The 24,855-nt window shown below is 43.1% G+C and overlaps 1 protein-coding gene across 1 annotated transcript in view; it reads right to left on the minus strand.

The window, feature by feature from the left end:
* Positions 1–24,855, minus strand: part of UBE2O (ubiquitin conjugating enzyme E2 O) — a 96,504-nt gene that overhangs the window by 21,165 nt on the left and 50,484 nt on the right. Inside the window, exons 2-9 of the mRNA XM_048818186.2 lie at positions 21,919–21,978; positions 11,623–11,733; positions 10,395–10,492; positions 8,947–9,010; positions 6,636–6,779; positions 6,212–6,321; positions 5,078–5,228; positions 3,485–3,990 (exon numbers count right to left, since the gene is read on the minus strand). Coding sequence (XP_048674143.1) covers positions 3,485–3,990; positions 5,078–5,228; positions 6,212–6,321; positions 6,636–6,779; positions 8,947–9,010; positions 10,395–10,492; positions 11,623–11,733; positions 21,919–21,978 — 1,244 coding nt within the window. The remainder of the gene's footprint in view (positions 1–3,484; positions 3,991–5,077; positions 5,229–6,211; positions 6,322–6,635; positions 6,780–8,946; positions 9,011–10,394; positions 10,493–11,622; positions 11,734–21,918; positions 21,979–24,855) is intronic.

Genomic DNA, 24,855 nt, shown 5'->3' on the forward strand with positions numbered 1-24,855 from the left:
AAGCAGAATGGTGTTCAGTTTAAAGACAACAAAAACTTTACTTCCTGGCCACTCTCACATATGATCACCTCTACCGCACAAAGACAAACCCAAGCATAGAACAATCCTGTTTTTGACACGAGGGTCTCATCTTCCTGCCCCTTTCATTTTTAAACCTCCTAATCACACGTACCCTTCCCACCGCCAATCCAGAAGCATTTGCTACAGTCCACAGTTTTCATAAGCTCGAATCATAGAATATCAGGGTTCAAAGGGACCTCAGGAGGTCACCTAGTCCAACCCCCAGCTCAAAGCAGGACCAATCCCCAACTAAATCATCCCAGCCAGGGCTTTGTCAAGCCTGACCTTATAACCCTCAAAGGAAGGAGATTCCACCACCTCCCTAGGTAACGCATTCCAGTGCTTCACCACACTCCTAGTGAAAAAGTTTTTCCTAATATCCAACCTAAACCTCCCACACTGCAACTTGAGACCATTACTCCTTGTTCTGTCATCTGCTACCACTGAGAACAGTCTAGATCCATCCTCTTTGGAACCCCCTTTCAGGTAGTTGAAAGCAGCTATCAAATCCTCCTTCATTCTTCTCTTCTGCAGACTAAACAATCCCCGTTCCCTCAACCTCTCCTCATAAGTCACGTGCTCCAGCCCCCTAATAATTTTTGTTGCCCTCCGCTGGATGCTTTCCAATTTTTCCACATCCTTCTTGTAGTGTGGGGCCCAAAACTGGACACAGTACTCCAGATGAGGCCTCACCAATGTCAAATAGAGGGGAACGATCACGTCCCTCCATCTGCTGGCAATGCCCCAACTTATACTACCCAAAATGCTGTTAGCCTTCTTGGCCACAAGGGCACACTGTTGACTCATATCCAGATTCTCGTCCACTGTAACCCCTAAGTCCTTTTTTGCAGAACTGCTGCCTAGCCGCTCGGTCCCTAGTCTGTAGCGGAGCATGGGATTCTTCCATCCTAAATACACTCATGGGTGCACATACTGCCATACAAAGAACCACACTGAACAGCATTCCTGATTTGGATCAGGTTAGCAGAATCTATGGAGCAAAGGTGCCAAGCTATTTTTGCTAGGGGCTATACTCAGACCTTTAATAAAAAATTAAATTAGTGACCAAGCTACTGGACATTTACATTTAATATTCCCTAACTGAAACCTTCGTTGAAGAAGAATTAAGAATGAAAGCAAGTTCCAATAGGATCCAGTGAACATCCCCAGAAGTTACACTTCACAAAAATTCTACATGTTAATCCTCTCCCGGCAAACACACGTGAGAGTCTGAAAATGAACAGTTAAGGGATCCAGCCAAGTTCTCATTGCCCTAGAATCACTCAATCATCCCATCAAACCTTAACTCTGCCCCATTTTGTTCAGTAATGACAATATGCTACTGGATCTATACTGTTGAGGAGATTCGGTTTATTCATCCTTAACGTACAAAATCTCTTGCAAGTAGTATAGAAAGATGGGCAGTTTCCCAGTTTCTCCTTGTTTCTGGACCCCGTGGCTGGGCAAGTACCTCTTCTTCCCCCACAGGGGAAGCGGTACAATACCTCTTTATAGCACTATTCCAACAAACCCTTAGTTAGCCCCATCCATGCCTCCCACAGTGCCCAGTACACTCAATCACATGCTATTTTTCAGATACATCTTTATGGCTTTTGAACATCTCTCCTTATTAAAGCCAATAAAAGTATGGAGATATTAGAAGCTGTAATGGGCAAATACATACAATAGGATTTCCTTTTTTTAGAGAGTCAACAGCAGAACGTCTCAGAAAAATTCTACCATGGGAGGAGATATGTGGCATGTGACATTTCAGGGGGACTTGTTTCTTTATGGGGAAGTTGGAGGGTCGGTGTTGAGATGAAGGTTTATAATGGGAAAACAGTTTTAACCTCTTTAAGTGAGTCAATCGCTGTTTGAAATGAAAGGAGGTGGCAATGGAATCCCTTAGTGGCACCCCCAAAAGAATTTACCAGGGCTTCAGGTGCCGCCACAGTAAAGCCATTCCCATTTAACAAACTAAGCTAACGTTACAGGCTGCATTGCTTTCATGCAGTTAGTTAGAGGCACCCATGTGGCTGACCCATCAGATCTGGTACTTCCAGCTGCATCGAGCCAATTCAATTGGTACATTCCGTTCACTTCACTCTTTCCAACAGTATTTCAGCTGTTGTGCCTACAAAGTCTCATCAGTTTTCTGTCTGCTTATTCAAGCAATAGGCACCCAGGGCATTTCATGGTGGTTAACGACCAGCTGCCATATAACCCCTTTAAGTGCCATCTGGGGTTTCATGCGCTACAAAAAGTAACTTTTTACACTCTTGATGTCATGTCTTCAAAGAGCCTTAGGGACTATGTTCTATATGTTTGCCTGGCAATGGAGCCATCTGTCCTCAGCTTAGGTAAAAACAGGTCCCTGTCCACTGCCTTCTTCATGTCAACTGCAATCAGCTATCAAAGCTGCCCATCTGGGACCCCCTTCAATTGCATTAGAAAGATAGAAGTTGTGTGTGTGAGGGAAATAGAGGCTACATACTTATTGATGCTGTTTCCACAAAATCCTACTCCTTTTTGGTGCCTTTCATCTTGCCCACTTTAACACTGCTCCCCTGAGCTCCAATGCTTTTGGACGTTTCTCCCAGCCTTTGGGAAAGTATTCCAGAGCAACAGTGCTCCACTTATACTGAAGCAAATGGAGATAATCAAATGAACAGTGACTGAAGTATACTGTTTCCCACATTACTTCTGTGCTACCGGATCTCCCTCATCCTCACTTACTCCTCTCTGAAAAGATTCTCATCTAAGTATCTACATTTACTGCCATAAAGGGGCACTTGAAGCATGGGTTATGCTAAATCCCTGGATGCTGACAGACTTATTTCCCCAGTGCTCTCGTGCTGTGGTTTTTTAAATTTTTATATGAATTTGGTACTAGTGAAAGATGCTAATTCAACAGTCCTGAGACTGCGGCACAGGTATAGTATGTGACAATGTACCTCAGTGCTGTTCTAGAGGGATCATTTAAGAGTGACTGGACAGAGTTCAGTCTTCATCTCCATCCCTCCTTGCTGAACTGCCAACAAGGGCATCATTTAATGTTTTACTTAGACAAAGCTCTTTGGAACCATATCACCTCTTCCTCTCTGCACACAGAGCAGCAGGTACCACGGGGGCCTGCGCTCATGTTGGGGCCTCTAGGTACTACTGGAATCTGACCATATCGATTTAATGTGATGTGGACACCTTTCCATCAGCAGGGGGACTGAAACCAAACACATTTCACAAAGGGCCCTTAGCCCTTAGAAGGTAACAGCTGTTCGTTATTCCAGAGCCATGCTCTCAGGTGACATGCAAAAGGACACTCAGCCTGATCTCCGTGCTTACCCGAACTTGGGTTTGCATTTGAGAATTCAGAGAAGGGAAGGTTTAGCAAGGTGATTGACTGGGGATGGAAATCTGAACCTACCTGTCTCCTGGTTTAAACTCCCTGGAGATCTTAGTCTTCTTCTTCTTATGCTTCCGCTTCAAGTTTTTGATAGAGAGGGGAATGCTCTTCTTGCGCCCTATGCCACTGCCACTCTGGGAAGAGGCAGTGGAGCTCGCCGAAGAGGTCACAGAGCTGGTGTCATCTGTGTCATCGGCTGCCTCATCATCAGCATCTTGTTCCATTGACTGGAGCCTGTAGTCAGGTGACCCATCGTCTTTCAGCAGGAAAGGTGGCTGCTGCTGTCGCCCAGCTGCTGCGCAAGAAGTCTCCTTTCCCATTTCTTCAGGCTGCTCCTCCTTTAATTCTCCCAGGTGTAGTGTGCCATTGGCAGAGTCCCCTAGTTCACATTTGGATCTGGTTTTAAGTTCTTCCGATTTTTGGTCAGCAGCTGCAATAGACTCTCCATCAGGCAGTTCATTGGTACCCTGAGAATCTGGGGTGCATGACATGATCTTCACGATCTGCTTTTTCAGCAATCTCCTCACCTAGAGAGAGCAATGCTGGCCAGTAAATAAACAGGAGTCTGGGTGCCTGGACACACAGCAAACACGTTACATGGCCAATAGGAGGGACGATGTACAGACTAGAATGTGACCCTCTTTGGCCCTTTTCACACTCCACCTATCTCAGAGCATTTTAGAAAGCAATGAGCTATTGCTCATGGAGTTACCATGCTAGCACAGGCAGCAGCCAGGGAGAATATAAATGGTTTTACAAAGAGCAGGGGATGTTGGCTAGGGCACTGTGTAATTAACTTTTGGCATGACTGTGCAAGAGTCCAGGTGGAAAATCCAGGTCCGAGGGCTCTTTAATAAAACTATATTCAGTTTATATAGTGCCTTTTATTATGAAAGATCCTCTGACACTTTACAAAATTAACTAAATGGAATGTACAAAGCTACACAGGCGGCTCATCTCCTTGCCGCTGAAATGCAGCTGCCCTTGGGTGGTACATGGCACTTAGTTGTTTGCCAACACAAGACAGTTCAGCACAGGAAATGAATGCTTTTCCCAATGTGTTACTGTACTGGAAATTTAAGTGAACAGAGTAAGACTCTGCTAGGAAACCAAGTTTAACATCCCTACAGTTATGCAAAAATATGGGTTCTTTAATGGCCCAAGTGGTCAGGACTTCATTATTATGCTGAAAAGATGGAACCTCTAACACCACAGTTGTCCGCTGGCACTTTGCTATGGCACTGGCTCTGCAGTGATGCAGAGAAAAGAATGCCACCAACTGTATGGCTAACCCCACTTCCTACACCATGTAGGCGTTCCCAGAGAGCTCATCCAAGTAACTGATCCAGCCCAAAACCTGCTCAGCTCTATGCGACAGGATCATTGCACAAGGTGACATGACTGTGAGCACTAACAAGCCGTTACACTTTACTGGGTCACATTTCGTATACCATATGACTTTTATGGGAAGATTTAGGTTTTAAAAGGAGCATTTAAAATTCAGCCTACATGAATCCCAACCACTCAAGCAGATGTGTTGGGAATACAAGTCGTCCAAGTGCCCACCTCTCACACTCCCAGCTAAGCTAGCCCATCACTTTCCTGGGAACACACCTTCTTGGCGACTGATCCTTCCCCCAGAACACAGTTTCTCTCTGGGCATTCACAAGTGATTTTTGCAGGTTCCACTTTGGCAGGAAATACGTAGAGGCATCTTTCCCCGAGCTGCCTCTGTGCATGGTCGAAGCACCCCAGACGCTTTACTCTGTTAAGAGTGAGAAGATGAAAACCGTCACCTCCCCAGTCAGCCTCAGAGCAAGAGATAATGAACACCCTAGCGATGGGTAGTACCTCCACATAGTTAGCGGGTGCATATGCTGATGCACACCAGTCCTGTACATACGCTGATGTATGCGAGATCCATGTGGGTGGCACTAATTAAAATGGGACCAATTTTGCATTACAACTAACATTTCCCAGGAGACTAGAATTCTTTAGGTTAGTCTCTCTCATACACACACAGAGATGTAAGGGAAGAGCTATAGAGTATTTGCAGGCCACCTGGGAACTGGGAGGAGAAGAGTAGCCACCTCCTCCACATACAAGGCCTAGTTACTCTTGTCAACCTCCCAGAGAGAATTAAAAATTTTGCTTTTTCTTTCCATAGGCTGAGAACTCCTGCTCCTGAAGCTACCTTCAGATGGGATTGCACGGCTCTGTTCTCCTACAGAGTTCCAAAACTCACTTACCCTCTTTCCTCACTTCAACAGAGTACCTTATGGCTAACATGCATACCCTGTGGCCTGCAAGGGGTATGAGATGCTCTGCAACATTGGCACTGCTCCTTGGCTGGCCAAGCAATGTTAGCTGCCTTCCCCTCCCACTTCTGAAATAGAGCTTGGAGCTGTAGGATTCAAAGGTTCAGTCCACTGCAGCTAAATGAGGGACAGAAGGGGAAGAGGAATTTGGATGCTTTCTCCCTGCTGTTCAGCTGGGGAGCACTTCTATTGGAGGAGAGCATGTGACGCCAGCCTTTCTACCATTAAACTAAAAACCTCCACTAGCCAGTCAGATGATGCTCCCTGAGGCTGGGAGACAGGAAATGGCTGGAATAAAGCTCCCTACGTAGGGTGCTGATGACAAAGTTGGATTTCTTATGTCTATTTGCTGGAAGAAGGGCATGTTATCCACTGACTGCCCTGGCATCTTAGGATGGTGGGGAACATGGGTACTTTAAGCAGATCTCACCTGGACAAGTTCTCCTGCGTGATTACCGAAGGTGGGGGACTTACACTGTCAGTACCTCCAGGACAGAAACTTTTAGTGATCCAAGTAACCTTTAGTTCCACCACTTGTACCTGAAAAATGAAGGAGAGGAAGGGGAAGGAGAACATCACTTTTTCTGGGAACTTTACTGAATCAGATTCCAAAGCTTATGGATTCTCAACATGGAAAATGGTTTTCACTTCTAGATGGCTGGACCTAGCCCCTGGATTTTTAAGAAAAACAGCCATGGTCTGCTTCTAATTGTGCTTCCGCACTGGTTAAGAGTTAATTGCATTCATCATGCTTCTATAGTGCTCAAATACAACAACTGTCTCAGGGGGTTCCAGTTCTTTCAGGAAGATTGTCCCTGTTCCCATAGTAAGTAGCCATGTGTCTGCTCACTAACCTCTTCCACCACCACTCTGAACTTGCTCTTTGTGCTCAAGACAGGCTTCACACCTGAAAGCCACTGCACACTGGAGAAGACTTTTGACGGACCAATGAGGACTTGCCCAGGATAAAAGCCGTATGAGTCATCAAAGAAAAGGCCCTGAAAGAAAACGGCAGCATAAGGGTACTGTGTGTCAGAGAGCAGCTAATGCCTGAAAACATTCTGTTGTGATGACATGGGATTTCTGCATTTCTCTTCCCTCGTTCTTGATCACTAAGGATATCTTTAAGCGAAGAGACCTGTTTGCAAGTTCCCTTGCTTCTATGCATCATTCCTTTGCTGAAGTCATCACATCAGTTTCTATAGCAACACACTGAATATCACACATTCACAAACAAGGGATTTCAATTTAGTGGGGAAGAGGCAGAGGTAATCGCAAAGAACAATTACCTTGATTTCATGCAAATGTTTTTAGTAACAAATAGTGTGGTCTAAGCACCGGGGTGGACAACAGGAATCCCTGATTTCTTATACCTGCTCTCACAAGGACATTAATGGCTTCTGTCAAGCCACTGAACTTCTCTTCCCCTGCTTCCCCAGTTGCAAAATGGGAGTAATATTGCACATGTACTTGAAGGCCCTGTTAGGCAGATTTACCTAATACTCATATTTTTGTAAATAAAGCTCTAGGAACTAACCATTTACCTTCTGGGCAACTTTTGTTCATGACAATTGGGGTGACACCGAGCTGGGGATGAGGCATGGCTCAGGGGTTTAGATAGCAATCTGATTCATGTGTTCAAATTTTTGTACTGATCATCATTTAAAATCTTGCAATTTGTCAAGGGTACATAAGATTAGTGCTGTAGGATATAAATCATAAGTGCCAAGAATACACATAGGAATACTGAGCACTAACTTAACGGTAATGAGAAAGAACAAAAGGAGAGACGTTTTCAAAAGCGACTTGTGATTGAATGCCTCAGCTGGACACACCTTGAACGTCAGAGACCTAATTCTAAGAAAGTACAAAAAGCCACGCTCTGGAAATCCTGCCCTTTTAAAGGGCATCTCAAGTCGGGCACCCAAAATCACCAGTCACCTCTGAAAAACGTAGGCCACGATACAGTAAAGAGGCTGAACTTGTTCTGCATTGAGAAGCAATTTACACTTTGGGATCAGATATTAGAGATATTGGACAGCAATTAGATTGAGACTCTCCTCAATCCATGGACAATGAAATCCTGCAGGAAAAGACACCACATTAAACTGACATCACTTGATCGTCAGCAGAGACATCACATTCTTTAAGGAATCTGGTGGCAGATCACTAGGATTTTGCCTAATTCTAGGATGCTGGCAGAATTTCCATAGGATGAGGCCAACTGTATCAACAAAATAAAGAGCCTTTACACTGTAGGCAATTCCTACAGCCATACCCATCAATAAAGAAACTTTAGAATAGTATTGAATGACAGGATCTAAGAGGAAAAGCCAATTACTTCTGAAGGTTTAAATCTATCACACAATAGATTTTGTGTTCTCAGCCTGGTTATTAGTAGACAACTCTCCAGAGTGCACAGTCTGGGACAATTCAGCAAGAATAGCAGTGTCCACTAAAATAGCAAAAGCTGATGCAGGTCAGGATTAGAGAGGCATACCATCAATTTTATTATTAAAAATTAATTTTGAAACATTCTGATTCTGACAGAGCACCCTTAAATGGCATGCTTTTTTGTTATTCCATCAAACATTTTTAGAAGGGTTCTTCCATCCTCTGTTGATGTTCATTAGTGTCTTTTCAAGCAGGGTGACTATAACGAGGATCAGTGAAACCACCTGTACTTTGTGTAAGACACTTGAAAAGGTATTGTCCACTAGCTTCTTTCAGTTAGTGATCTCACATGCTGCTATTTTTTTTTTTTTTTACTCCATGCATCTGAAGTGGGTTTTTTGTCCACAAAAGCTTATGCCCAAATAAATCTGTTAGTCTTTAAAGTGCCACTGGACTCCTCGTTGTTTTTGTGGATACAGACTAACACAGCTACCCCCTGATACTTGTCACATGCTACTTGTAACACTAACAAGTATGACTACTAACAGACGGTAATGTGCTTTTAAATTGGTGTCCTCCTCAAGTGCTCCCTCCATGTGAAAAAAAATAATCTAGCAAAACATTTTCAGCAACGTGGTATTTAAGCTGTAGGGCAAATACAAGTTATTGGGCAAAGCCACATTTTCTTCCTGCAGAAACCTATATTAAAAAAAAAAAAGACCAGTTCTGGGCGGATTCTAAAAGAAATTCTGCAGAGGACCAGAAACTTACTGAGTCACTGACATGAGGGCAGACATCATAGAGCTTTGCTCCATCTTCTGTGCTCATAGAACACCTGGAAAAACAAAGAGAAGAGCTGGGAGACAGACCATGCAATGGTGAGGTCAGCCACCTCAACAGCACCACACAGATCTATCATCTGGGCATCTCTGCCACTGCAGGGGCCTCAGGAATTGGTGGCATCTTGGTTTTTCCCGTCCTCTGCCTGTGGCTCACAGTTTAGAATGTTTAACTCAAGTCTTTGAGTTTAACATAAGGGTATCTGGGTGAAAGTTAATGACTTGTGTTGTACAGAAGTTCAGACTAGATCGGGGTAGGCAACCTATGGCATGTGTGCCAAAGGTGGCACGTGAGCTGATTTTTCAGTGGCACTCACACTGCCCAGGTCCTGGCCACCGGTCCGGGGGGCTCTGCATTTTAATTTTAAATGAAGCTTCTTAAACATTAAAAACCTTCTTTACTTTACATACAACAATAGTTTAGGTTCTATAGACTTATAGAAAGAGACCTTCTAAAAACATTAAAATGTATTACTGGCACGCAAAACCTTAAATTAGAGTGAATAAATGAAGACTCAGCACACCGCTTCTGAAAGGTTGCCTACCGCTGGACTAGATTATCTAAAGGTCCCTTTCTGGATTTAAACTCTATGAAATACCTATGTGTGTTTGCGCCGCACACTGCTGGTCCTTTCCAGGGTAAAGCAAATCCCCTGGTTTTAGATAAGAACTCGGTAAACACTACTCCACTTTAAAAAGCATAACTGAGCACATGAAATCTATGAGGGAAGTGGGCTGTTGGGTGGAGGTCTTTTGCCTACTAGTAACCTGAACACTCATAACTCACAGCTGTTTCAGAGCAGTGCTGGAACCCAGGCTCCAGAAAGCTAACAAACGTTTTGGCATACCTCTTTTCTGAAATGAGACCTAAGGTGGCATTTCCAATAATTCACTGACAGCAAGACGCAATGCAAAAGATGGTGCTTTTTACAGATTACGTGATCTGTAATATCTCCAGAATGATTTGCTTTTCCTCTGAAAAAGAGGCTCAAAATTGGGGCTGCGGGGTTCCCTGTTTATTGTCTCTCAAAGACTCAAATGTCAAAATGTGCTCAGTTTAAAAGAGGTTTTTTTTTAGCTACCAACCTCGCAAACCTCTTCTGGACTATGTGATTTCTGGATCATAATCATACTGTCAGGGATTAGCTTTGCTTCGTCTAAGGGGTAACAGAGCTGCCAACTATCCAATATATACTTTTACACCCCTTCTTGCCCAAAATGTGTTATCACCTGTGGCTGAAAATAATGTGAGCACAAGACCTGCTGTCACCAGAGTAATGGCTGCACGAGTGAGATGTCACGTATGCTTAGAGTACTTTTAAAAGAGACTACAGTTACCACGCCCAAAGGTAAAGGGGATGTTCTGTTTCAGAAACGTACCTGGCTCCATTGGAGAGCTTCAGGATGACTTGGTTCTTTAAGTCATAGACCTTCCCTAGCCAACAGTCAAAGGCTATGTAGTCGCCGTACATAAATGGCTAAGGAAAAAAAAACCAAACAAACTGTAAAATGCAACCTAAGTCCTTGAAATATCATGTAAACAATACACAATGCAGACTGCCCAGCAATCTCTTCTGCTCAAAACGGCCCAGGACTGAAACAGCAGGGCTGCTGCAAGTTGGAATTGAGATATACTGTAGAAGTGCATGCTTTGCATGCAAAAATTGGCCCGATCGATACCTACATTCTCTAGGTAATGAAAACAGCTTGGTCTCTTTCTTGACTTTTTCTTAGACCATAAACAGAGAAAACGGTCTTAATCTATCTGTAAATTGCTTTGCACATTATTTATAAGGTGGACTGGCCAGAGCTGTGCAAAGGAAATCTTGTGCAGCACCTGCATACATTGGGTAAAGCAGTGCAGAGTATGATCAGTTTCACCTTCATGGGCAGTTATTCCAACCCTAGAAGAGACGCTCATGTCCTTTTGCAGGAAAACCTCCCTGTAGCTGCCACCCACAAATATATATCTCTGCAGAATGGTTGCAACATTCCTCATCACTTTAGAAAGGCTTCACACTACAGCCATTTATGGAGGGGTGGGGGAAAGGAGGGAAAGACGCTTGTTTCCAGTCTATTTTCTCAACTCAATGAAGGAAACAAACAGGGAAAATCTTCGCCTTCAATTTATCGTTTTGCAATCACCCACCCACTCAAAACCAGGTATGCCTCAGTCTGCTTCAGCCGGACCAAAAAAAAAGATTTGCTCTTTTAAACATTTCTGTAACCTGTTGATATAGTAACTATGTGTTGCAGCTTAGGACTGTGTCATTGTCATGGGACTGCCAGGGTCAGGTGATCCCATCAGCTAATCACAACGCAGAAGCATCTCAGACCATTTGATACTGACAGTCTTCTCAGTCTAATGGGATCTAGCAGTATGATCAGAAACACAGGAGGGAAGGGGTTGGATGCTACACTTTCCTCCGGCAGTAAGGACATTTCTGGTAGATTTAGAATAAAGCCAAGTCACAGGTGTACAACAAAACACTGAAGTGTCCATCTTGCAAGGGGCGCTGCTTGCCTGGGGTACACCACCATCCCTGCGAAGTACCAAACCCCTAGATCCCCTGGGAGGAGAGGAGAAGGATTGTGGCTGTGTTCTCACCCAGATATGCTGTAGGTCTTTGCTGTTGACAGGATAGAGGATACAGTTGGTTCCTACCAGTTTCACAGCACACTCTATGTTTACATCGATTACAGTCCCGCACTGGCTGTCCTGAAAATGCAAAGAGAGAGGGGGTGGGGGAAAAGGGTCAGTAACCGGGGAAAATTCTCAAGTGATAGGTCAACTGCACGCAGGTGAAAGGTGCAGAACTGATAGCCCTGGATGGGTGAAACCCTCTATTTATCCTCAGAGCAGACAGCACTGACAGAAGCAGTGCAAACTTCCCCCAATAACCCTGTTCTGGAGGGATCACTGCACCCAGAAATGTAAAGCAGTCTGAAGTCAAGGATTGGGTGTGGGGGGTGTGTGTGTTAGGTTAAAAAACCCCTTCTTCCCAGTGATAATTTTAACTGGCTGTTGCTGCAGCAACCTATGAATTCCTGCCTCTGCTTGTGTAAGGAGACAGCTCGTTCAGCTGGCAACGTAAAACAGCTGCTGCTTGTTCACCAGTTTAGCACTTGAGTCCCCTGTAGCTTGGCTCCCAGATAAATGGTGTCCTGTTACTGTCACGCTCAACGGAACAATTCACTACGACTCCACAGGATTTCCTCCCACAGGTAAAGCTCCAAACAGAGGGCAGAGCATGAGTGCCAGATGCCAAGAAGCTATAAAACAGTTTGTTGCCTTTTTACTCTGAGAGTTTCCTATTCAACACACTTTACCTATTTGTCTTCACCCTATAGCTGGCAGCCAGTGCAGTAGAGAAGCTGGCATCTTTCACTGGACCAAATGTATTAAGTCACAAGATTTCAAGCCGAACAACTTACTTGTTGGTCCAAACAAAAAACATTATCTACCGTCGCTCACTTTTTAGTGGGGACCAATGATCAAATCTTCAGTTAAAAAAAAGCTGAGCTTTAGACGTGAGCCTTTAGAAAGGGTTCTACAGTAACACGTACACATTTCACAAACACACACATACAGTTTAGCTCTCCAAGGAAGAGAAGCTAACCCAAACATTCTGGCAGCAGACTCTGGCAGCTACTCTGCCCTCCCGACACAATCAATAGTTTTATTTGTTCATGACCATAGTCCATTACAAAACCGGACTAAGGGATGGCGTGGAGAATGCATTGCTCTCATTGGCTTCAGTAGCTGTCCTGATCTCAAACATCAAGGTCTACTATTAATGGAAATAAGAGAACGCACACTTTGAAGAGCTGACACTGTACAAGTACTGAATGAGCTAGCTCATTCCACATAAACATTCTGTCCTTTCTAACAGATTTATTTACTCAAGCCCTGCATCTAGAGCCACAAGCAGCTTTTTAAAAATCCACATGTTTTTTGGTGCTCAATTCACTCTGCCTGGTCTCAGGGACAGCCAGTCATAGGAAGGACCTTCACAAATACAGACGGGGACTGTCCAGGATAATATCTGAATAGATTGCTCAGCAAATGAACCAGAGCTGTCTGGATTCCCTTCATCCTTCCTAGGCAGAATACAGGGCTTGAGGCAGTGAGATGCAGGGAGAGAAATCATTCATCTGTTCTCCTCCAGACAGCCAAGAAGAGGGGGATCAAGGGATGGAAGCTCATTTACCCCCACCCCTATAATGTGTGTTGGCAACAGCACATCTCTGCTCTTCTCCCTAGCATAATGGTGCCAGCATTACTCAGTAATGTAGGGCTCTGTAGTTTGATTGGAATAGCACAGCTCTGAAACAAAAAACCCTGACTACCATAGACAGGGAAACCCTGCTGTCAACAACTGCATTCAAAGACTTAAGCATAGCTTTGCCAGAGCCGTGCTCAACTATTTTCCCAGACAGCAGCTGCTAGCTTACTTCAAGCCACAGGACAAACAAGACCTAGACAGCAAGTCTCACCTTTAGGAAGTCAACTGCAGTGGCTCATTACTTTGCATGCGACTACTTGCCTCTGGTCTGCCCCAGAATGGTCTTAGATTTGATAAACCCCGTGATATTGTTCCTTATCATTTAATACTTTTATTTCTAGTTTTTACTTCGTAATTCCAGGTAAAAGAACCTGAAAATGTTGGTTTATGATGAACATTTCAGAATTTCACTCATCTCAGGAGATATGATTTTTGTGCATCAGACAGTGAGTGCTAGGAGAATTCTAGGAGCCAACAAAGCATTATGTTCTAGAGGCTGCAATTTCTACCAAATGATCTCAGGGTCCCCCTCCCCCGTTCTTCATTTCTAATGGAAAAGGCACAATAGTACACTCAACATCTTATCAATAGGTGACATAGAAATGCCTTCACTGCACTTGCATTTATCTGCCACTCACCAAAAAATAATCACGTCATAAGTAGTTCAGAGAATTCTCTGCTGGTTTAGTCTGTCTCATACCATGTCCATTTCCCACTCACTGACCAAAGCTTTCCAAGGCACATCACATTAAAATACTGAACAGGAAAGACAGCCTCTGTGGTATAGAGCAGGGACTCTGCATTATACAGCAAGCCTGCCAGTGTCTGGCTATGTGCCCTAGTCCCCTGCCTCTGCTCCCTGCCTATTTCCAGGGGTCTCATGACTAACACTGCTATTGAAAGAACAGAGGATCAGCAGATGAAGCGTGGAGATTGCTTAGCAGCCGTCTTGTGCTGAGCTTGTTACAGAGGTAGGCTCAACCTTATTGCTCGGCTCTGCTGAGATGAGGCAAAAAGCTGCTGCTGCATTGGATGCAGAGAAATTACAGAAACAAGTGTCTTCAAAACAAGTTGTTCAATTTTTAATTTGTATTTTCAATTGGGATTTCTCCATACACAATTCCAGCCAAGGACAAGCCAGGAGGTTCCCCCAGTTTCCCACTCTATTACACCTATCTGCTCCAGTTTTCCATTCCCCTCTTCCCAAGCCCCTCTCTGGTGGAGACTCCTTTCGGAGTCAGTCATGGTTCTTGGGTCAGTCAGCAGGAAGCTCCTGCTAATCTAAAGTGAATATGCATCCCCCATAGCGCTTCCAGTCCACACTGGCCTAGGGTTATGAGAGACCAAGTCTCCAACTGGGCAAGCCCCCTTGCTTTAGCAGATAAGAGATTTGAAGGTGGCCCACTTCGGAACCTTCATATTCTGTCATCTACAGATCTCGTTTTAAATCACTGTGTGGCTTAGTTCAGTTTGTCCCTCCCCTTGGACAGGTGCTCAGAAGCAGGGCTCTAAGTGATTGTATGGGAGAGAGAGTGACTTTGGAGAACATGCAGGGGTTACACCCCAGGACACCCCATCTGTGCCACCCTTCCTCAGTGCCTCCCCTCCAATTACTTGGATGTTTTTAACTTATTTTATTACGAGACTGACGTTATCTGATTAAAATATGACCATATAGATCATTGTTGCAAACACTGTTCTATATCTGCAGCAAATATTGTACAAAGATTGTCAAGTGAGGTGTCTATGATAAGGTTATGATTTGCTAGTCATGATTATGCTATCTGTACGCATGTATCGTTTTTGTATTTGAAGTTATAAGTATTGGCTTTATACTTGGATTTCAACTGTTTGCTCTTGGGGTAATGCCACAAGGTAGCTAGCCAGTACATCTTGGAGGGACTATTCAAATGGAGTGGCCCATCAAAAGAACATTTAACTGACAATGGACCATGGGAGACGCCCATCTACACTTAATGGAATTTCCTACTGTGACCAGGCAAAATGATGGACATAGGACTTGCCCACGTGACCCAAACTCCATCTTGTTGCTGTAATTTTCCACAGTGAGAACAATGGGATGCCCTCCACATTGCAAAAGCTATAAAAGGCCCTGGAAACCCCTCCATTTTGTCTTCAATCCTGCTTCTTACCTCTGGAGGAACTTTGCTACAAACTGAAGCTCTGAACAAAGGACTGAATGACCCATCCAAGCGGTGGATGTATTCCAGAGACTTGACTTAAGCCAGCAGTTTATTCCATCACTGCTACAAGCCTGAACCAAGAACTTTGCCATTACTATATGTAATTGATTCCTTTAACCAATTTCAACTGTAGCCTCTCTTTCTTTTTATGAATAAACCTTTAGATTTTAGATACTAAAGGATTGGCACCAGCATTATTTTTGGGTAAGAGCGAAGTTATATATTGACCTGGGTGTGTGGCTGGTGCTTTGGGATCAGAAGAGCCTGCTGAAACTGGTTGTAAAGAACCACTCATCCCTGAATCCAGTTTTCTTGGTGGTGATATAAGAACTGGAATGCCTGAAGAAACTGCCTTTATGTTTTCTTGTTAGCCAGTGTGGTGAAACAGGACTTTACTTTTATGGCTGCTTTGGTATACTTTAGAAAAGAATAACCACCAGTTTTGGGTTGTGTTTGTCCTATTTCTAGCAGTTTGTCCTAAATTTGGCATCCTCAGTTGTGACCCACTAAGGCACAGTTACAGAGACACTAATCCTTGAGGAGCAGAACCTGCTGGCTACAACTTTTCCTGCTGATTCATTCCACCAGGTTAGAATGGGGCCGAGTGATTCATTTTCAAAGTGAGACCAAGCCAGCATGTGTCTAGTGCAATAATACAGGGTTTTAACTATAGATTTCCCCAAAGCCTCCACACGGTCAGCCTCAGTCAGGTGGAACTGTGCCCTGTTCTATTCTATTCAAGATAAAGGGGAAGGTCACAGGAAAATGGAGAGTCAAGATTTCACTGTTCCGTTCTAAAATCAATTTCTCATGAGCCAGTGATGAATGGATGGAACTGGAAATCCAGCACCGTGCCCGTTAGCACACGATCAATCACAGCTTAATTGAGTCCTGAGTGCTAGATGAGTCAAGCACCCTTTGTTGCAATGAACACATTCCTGTGCATCCATCGTTGTCCCCACAGCACATATCATGCCAGAGAAATGCCCAAGTTTGGGATGGGGAAGCTTTCATTTGTCCAGTTCACCGTCCCATCCAAAACACAGCCGTATGAAAGGCTAGGAAGAGAAGAAAATGACTTGTGTTGGTTGCATTTTTTTTTAAACCACACCATGCCATCAATGAAAAATTAAGACCAGCCACATATTGGAAAGGATCGAGTGATGGCAGGTAGTTAAATGCTCAGATCTACACCTAAGGTGACAGTGTGCAAGATAGCAATTCTGGCACAGTAAGACATCACACACTAGCACACACATGAAATAAGTGAGACAGCATATTATCCTCAGCTCATTCAAAAAGGAAAGTGTGAAAGGACAGAAAACATTTGCCAAGGGAGGGAGGGGGAGAAGAGAAGAAATACCAGTAGAAACAAATCATTTCAACCTTCTAGGAAGACAGTAAAAGAAAGGCAACGGAGGGTAAACAAAAGGAAAACTTGTCAGTGAGTGTCCCTCAGAGTAAAAATGAAATGCAACAGTGCCCATTTACTGCCAGGTACTGGAATGCGTCCTTAATCGCCCCTTTATTACACATACAGGTCATACCACTTGTGATAAAGTTAGTGGCCAGCTGTCTCTCTCACCACACCACCAGTGGGTCTGACATTGGAGAGGAAGTTGGGAGAAAATACACGTCAGAATAAGTAGGGACGGAGTTTGCAACTGCAAAATACTGCCAGGCTAGCTAAATTCCTAAAAAGAGATCATATGGCTTCATTTGAGGACAGATATTGAACATCCTTGATATTCCCCTCATGCAATCAAATCCACACATCTCCGACTGAGTGCTAATGCTGTAACATTCTACAGCATAGCAACTAGGACTTAAAACAACATTGGGGAAGAGGAAAGCTTGTGGTCTGCTGTTTAAGCACCAGCTCCATTCTGCTGAATTGGCTATACTGGACACTTTTAGCTACGTCTTGCCTCAAGAGCCCATGGAGTTTTCACACCTGTTTTCCGAGGTCAGATGTACAGAGAGCACTCACTGGAGATCTATTTTGAAAGATCTCTCAAGAGACACTTCTTCCCATTCAGGAATACGGGAAGTTATGCTAACTGCACCACAAAACTCTGTTTCCATTGCAACTGCTACACTAGACCTTGGAAATTTTACTTCCAATGGATAAAGAGAATATTTTACATGTATATGGGCATGCTAAATGCTGGGGTCATGAAAGAGTTTTATGGTAATATGTCTCCAATGAGGACTCTGCTAGTCTTGTAAAAAGGTACCAGGCACAGGATGAATTTTAATTTGGCTAGGCTCAGTTGCAGTACCTAGAGAGGTGATTCAACCAGTATGTGGAACTACTGTATGGACTTAAACTTTATAATGAAACAAGTCTTCCCTTGCAAAACAGCAGGAGTGTTGCATGTGATGGACAAGACTTGAGCTAAATCCACGGGCACATTGCTCGGGAATTCTGTGCCCAGAATGTGAAAAGGCAGGATATATACAGGTTTAAAAGCAAGAAACTATGTGCAGATGAGACAGCCAACCAACCCAGCTTCAGGTGAGCAGGGAAAATGGAAGAGCCTCTGGTACCAACCTCATACAGTGTGGGACTCCCACTTCACCTTTGCCCCATCCCCCACAACAAAAAACCCACCAACCTTTGAAGTCCAGACACCAGAAGCAAGAGCCACACCCCTTACCCTCAACATGGTATTGGGAGCTCTTATGTTGCTCCAATGCTGGGTCAGCTCCTATGGCACAGTCTCTAATTAATGCTCCAGCACATACCAAGGTGGGTGTAAAGGCAAAGTGTCGATCGAACTGCTGCTTCCAAAAAGCATTCTGCACCACCTTCACCGCCGCCCCATGGGCGAGCGTAAAAGAGTCCCACTTAAATATCACGCATGAAGGCAAACCACTGAACACTGACAAAATGTACAAGTGCTTATATACAAATGCTAGAAGTCTAAATATTAAGATGGGTGAACTAGAGTGCCTGGCATTAAATGAGGAAATTGATGTAATAGGCATCATGAAAACTTGGTAGAATGAGGATAATCAATGGGACATGGTAATATCAGGGTACAAAATACATAGGAATGACAGACTAGGTTGCACTGGTGTGGGAGTGGCACCATATGTGAAAGAAAGCCTAAAGTCAAAGAACAAAATCTTAAATGAATCAAATTTTACCATAGAATCTCTATGGATAGAAATTCCATGCTTGAACAATAAGAGTTTAGCAGTAGGAATAGATTACTGACCACACGACCAGAACAGTGACTATGAAATGCTCAAGATTGAAGAGCCCACAAAAGCAGAAAATGTAATAATAATGGGGGATTTCAACTATCCTCATATTGATTGGGTATGTGTCTCCTCAGGACGGAATGCAGAGATAAAATTTCTAGACACATTAAATGATTGCTTCTTGGAGCAGCTTGTCCTGCAACCCACAATGGGAGAGGTAGTTCTTGATTTAGTCCTAAATGAAACACAGGATCGGGCCCAAGATGTGCACAGAGCTGAAATGCTTGGTAATAGTGACCATAATGTAATTAAATTTAACATCCTTGTAGGGGGAAAAATGGCAGAGAAACCCACCATGGTTGCATTTAACTTCAAAGAGGGGAACTACATAAAAAAGAGGAAGCTAGTTAAACGCAAATGTAAAGAAACAATCACAAGGGTGAAATGCCTGCAAGTGGCATGGATACTATTTAAAAATACCATAAACAGAGGCTCAAACTAAGTGTATAGTGCAAATTAAAAAACAAAAACAAGAGGACCAGACAAATACCACCACGGCTAAACAACAGAGTAAAAGAGGTGGTTAGAAGCAAAAAGGCATCCATTAAAATTGGAAGTCAAATCCTAGAGAGGAAAATAGAAAGGACCATAAACTCTGGCAAGTCAAGTGTAAAAGTATAAGGCAGACCAAGAAAGAATCTGAAGAGCAACTAGCCAAGCACACAAAAACGGACAGCAACCTTTTTGTTAAGTAAAGCAGAAGCAGGATACCTGCCAAACAGTCAGAGTGGCCACTTGACGATCAAGGTGCTAAGAGAGCACTTGAGAGAGACCAGGCTGTTGCAGAGAAGCTACATGATTTCTTTGAATCAGTGTTCACTGCAGAGGTTATGGGGGAGATCCTCATGCCTGAGCCATTCTTTTTAGGTGACAAATCTGAGGAACTGTCCCAGACTGAGGCTTCAGTAGAGGTGGTTTTGGAGGAAAGCGATAAAGCAATCAGTAATAAGTCACCAGGACCAGATGGTATTCACCCAAGGGTTCTGAAGGAACTCCAATATGAAATTGCAGAACTACTAACCATGGTAGGTAACCTATTGCTTAAATCAGCCTCTGTACCAGATGACTGGAGGGTAGCTAATATAATGCTGATTTTTTAAAAAAGGCTTCAGAGGTGATCCTGGTAATTATAGCCTAGTAAACTTAACTTCAGCACTAGGCCAATTGGTTGAAACTATAGTAAAGAACAAAATCAGACACATAGATAAACACAATATGCTGGAGAAACGTCAATATGGCTTTGTAAAGGGAAATCATGCCTCACCAATCTATCAGAATTCTCTGAAGGAGTCAACAAGCATGTGACCAAGAGTGATCCAGTGGATATAGTGTAGCAGGACTTTCAGAAAGCCTTTGACAAGGTGCGTCACCAAAGGCTCTTAAGCAAAGTAAGCAGTCATAGGAATAAGAGGGAAGGTCCTCTCATGGATCAGTAACTGGTTAAAAGATAGGAAACAAAAGAGTAGGAATAAATGGTAATTTTTCACAATGGAGAGAGGTAAATAGCAGGGTTCTGTACTGGGACCAGTGCTGTTCAACATATTCATAAGTGAGATGGAAAAATGTGCAGACAATACTATATTACTCAAGATAGTTAAGTCCAAAGCTGACTGTGAAGAGTCACAAAGGGATCTCACAAAACTGGGTGACTGGGCAACAAAATGGCAGGTTAAATTCAATGCTGATAAGTAATAAAGTAACGCACTTTGGAAAACAATTCCCCAAGTATACACACAAAATGATGGGGGGTGTACATTAGCTGTTATCACTCAAGAAAAAGATCTCGGAGTCACTGTGGATAATTCCCTGAAAACATCCACTCAGTGTGCAGCAGCAGTCAAAAAAAGCCAACAGAATGTTAAGAACCATTAAGAAAGAGATAGATAAGACAGAAATATAATGCCACTATAGAAATCCATGGCATGCCCACACCTTGAATACTGCGCGCAGTTTTGGTCACCTCATCACAAAAAAAGAAAAATCAGAAATGGAACAGGTGCAGAGAAGGGCAACAAAAACTATTAGGGGTACGGAACAGCTTCTGTATGAGGAGAGATTAAAAAGTCTGGGGGCAGGTGTACACTACAAACTTCATTGCAGCTGCACCACTGTAGTGCTTCTAATGAAGACGCTCTAAGCTGATGGAAGAGAGCTCTCTCATCGGCTTAATAACTCCACCTCAGAGAGGCGGTAGCTATGTTGACAGGAGCTCTCTCACCAACACGGTGCTGTGCATGTGGGGGTTAACGTGGGTATAACTACGTCGTTCAGGGGTTCGGATTTTTCACACCCGAGTGACGTGCTATATGGAAATAAATGTGTAGTGTAGACCTCGCCTGGAACCGTTCATTTTAGAATGAACTAAGGAGGGATCTGATAGAGGTCTATCAAATCACAAACAGTGTGGAGGAAGTGCATAAGGAAGTATTATTTACCCTTTTACGTAACACAAGAACTAAGGGGTCACCCGATGAGAATAACAGACAGCAGGTTTAAAACAAAAAAAGGAAGTATTTCTTCACACAATGCACAGTCACCCTGTGGAACTTGTTGCCAGGGGAAGTTGTGAAGACCAAGAGTATAACTGGGGTTCAAAAAAGAATTAGATAAGTTCATGAAGAACAGGTCTGTCAAAGCCTATTAGCCAAGATGGGACGCAACCCCATGCCCTAGCTGTCCCTACATCTCCAACTGCCAGAAGCTGGGACTGGACAACAGAGGATGGATCACTTGATAAATTGCCCTGTTCTGTTCATTCCTTCTGAAGCCACTGCCAGAGACAGAATACTGGGCTTGCTGGATCTTTGGTCTTACCCAGTATGGCCATCGTTATGAACTATGTGGGATGCTTCACCATTATGGGTGCAGGGAGACTCGTCCTTCAAATTTAAAGTTCAGAGGATAGGCAAGCTTTTTGTTCAATTATGTGAGATTATCAGCCTCACCTACTCAAGAGGCTTCCATCTCTTCCAGTTACGCACTATGACTGATACTGCATTTCTAACCATAGTTTGCTATCTGTTAATACACTAAAAAATGAAGCTGTTGGATGCTTTCTGGGTGTGTCTGACTTCAACTTAGGTGTTTTGGCCAGTCTTAGATATCCATGCAGCAGTATCATGATCTTTTAAAAGCAGCACTTACATTTGAGCTCATGTGTCTGACCACATCCCGAGGGACCACCGAGCGATCCTCAAGCTTCAGCTAGGAGAAAAGAGGAAAAAAAAAGAGACCAGGTTTAGTGACCTCAGATGACATTTGATGAAAAACTAGGACAAAGTGAGTGAAATGGTCTATTTAGCTGTTAATACTTCATGCTTCTGGAATATAGAGCATTTCAGCAGAGGCTTGCAAAGTGCTTTTATAGGCACTGGATTAACCCTCTCAGCACCTTTCAAGGCAGGCATTATACCCATTTTGTAGCTCTGAAACATGGCAATTAAGTGATCTGTCCATAGTTTTGCTGAAAATCAATTATGCTGCAACACCAGGAATAGGACACAGAAATCTTGACTAAGTTCCTGGCTCTCCCAATCCACATTTCAGTATCCTGTGGTGGAGGGCGGTGTGTGTGGTGATACAGGTGAAAGTGGATCACAAAGGCTAGTTTCCCTTTGTCTTGTACTATTCATCTAACCAGTTAAGCATCACACACAATACCCCAAAACTCTGTGGTAATCCCATTTAGCCAAGAGCATCTTGTGCAGCTCTTGGAAAGCCACATCTTAACTAGCTAGGGACGTGATTTGTGTTATTGTGCTTTCCCATCACAGCACACACTCCCCTTAAAACCAGTCAAGTGCAGAGATTCTCTAGCCCTGCAGCAAAAAATTTTTAAGAAGTTATCATCTACAATATACGAGACATTGTTTATGCCTTCTGTTTCACTCAGCAGTCCCATCGTCCAGGCAAGACAAAATTCTTGTATCAGAACACACCATTAAAAGCAGAGGCTAAGATTTGTTCATGTATATCCCCCTTCAAACTTCTCAAAGCACTTTACAGTAATGAGTTAGAAATTACTTCCAAAGCGACTGTGGCAGCAAATGGAGTAGCTGAACAACCATTACATGCTCAGCAATAGTTCACACACAGCCTTGGGCATCAGAACTCACTGAACTGAGGCAGGGAGGGGATGAGGCAACGTGGTTTGGCGGACTAAAATGTAGTAGTAAGAGACAGGTACTTCTGAATTCTAACCCCAGTTCTGCCAATGATCTAATGCAGCCTTAGACAGATCACAATCTCAGTTAAACACGGGAATACCAACGTAGTTTCCAGAGGTGTTGCAAAGGCATGTTAACTATTGTCTGTACAGCATTTTCATCCCTGAAAATGTGTTAAATACCATTACAGTCCTTTTGGACAAGTGTTCTGGGATCTACAAGAATTGAGGATAGAACTACTGATTAGCATCTTACTCTCAAGACAAACTTTTAACACTGCATCATCTATCAAAACACTGGAAAAAACTTGCCAAGGGTTCCAAGTATCAGAGGGGTAGCGTGTTAGTCTGTATCCACAAAAACAATGAAGAGTCCTTAAAGACTAACAGATATATTTGGGCATAAGCTTTCGTGGAGAAGTGGGGGTTTTTTACCCATGAAAGCTTATGCCCAAATAAATCTGTTAGTCTTTAAGGTGCCACCAGACTCCTTGTTGTTTTTGCCAAGGGTTATTGTGGATTCCCCTTCACGGACAACTTTAAAATCAAGACTGGATGTTTTTCTAAAAATATATGCTCAAGGAATTATTTTGGGATGTTCTATGGCTTAAATTATACAGGCGGTCAGACAAATGGTCCCTTCTGACCTTGGAAGCTATGAACTGCTTTTCCCCATCAATCTCTATCCCAAAATTCAATACTGCTTCATTGGCATTTGGTGGAAATCCAAGCTGTAGCCTGAGGTTTGGATTAGCGATTTAGTCAGAAACTTGTAATCTAAGGGCAAGTGCTGGAACCAAACATCCTACTATGTACGGTCATATTTTACTGAAAACCCATAAAGTAACACACACAATTAACTATAATGAGTTGAATGGTTAAAACGGGACTGGGAGTCAGAACGCTCTACCACTGTATATCTTTGAGCATGTTAATTTCTTATGTCTGTTGGTGATATTTCCTCCATCTCCTCCCCCAAACTCTCAGGAGTAGTGAGGGTTAAGTTTTGTAAAGCGGTTAGAAATTCTTCAGTGAAAAGGTACTACAAGTACATAAAAAGAAAAGGAGTACTTGTGGCACCTTAGAGACTAACCAATTTGAGCGTGAGCTTTCGTGAGCCACAGCTCACTTCATCAGATGTGTACCGTGGAAACTGCAGCAGACTTTATATACACACAGAGAATATGAAACAATATTCATATTCTCTGTGTGTATATAAAGTCTGCTGCAGTTTCCACGGTACACATCTGATGAAGTGAGCTGTGGCTCACGAAAGCTCATGCTCAAATAAATTGGTTAGTCTCTAAGGTGCCACAAGTACTCCTTTTCTTTTTGCGAATACAGACTAACACGGCTGTTCCTCTGAAACCTACAAGTACATAGTTATTTTAACAATAAACCACAGGTAATTACAGTGTTTACATTCCAATAAATACTCAGCCATAAACTGCACTCTGATATCCTAAAGAATTAACTTATTCTGTTATTCAAAGTGTACCATTTACGCTTATATTTTAACATGCATTAGAATAATTTAATTGCAATGACACTGGTGTTGAAAAACACCATAACATAAATTAAACATTACTTACTAAATCACACTTCTTTATTATAAATATAGTGTCTGGTAGATCCCTAATGGTGACAGGATGTTATGTCAAGCAAGAGTGACTAACTTAAACGTTTCAGAAACTTATTACAATAAAAAGTTGTAAACAAATATTGTTCCCAGCCTGCTCCTAACAGTTTACACACACAAACTCATGAACAAAGTGGCCTGAATATATACCCTTTCCTGGGATTTTTCTTCACTGTTAACTTACACAAAAACAGCCTCATCTTCAGAGCCTTCCTATAATGCAATGCACTAGAGGTGCTGTCTGCAGCTTGTCTCTGTCCCGGATTCTAAAACTCTC

This window comes from Caretta caretta, chromosome 14 (genome assembly GCF_965140235.1).
Source record: "Caretta caretta isolate rCarCar2 chromosome 14, rCarCar1.hap1, whole genome shotgun sequence".
NCBI lineage: Eukaryota > Metazoa > Chordata > Testudines > Cheloniidae > Caretta > Caretta caretta.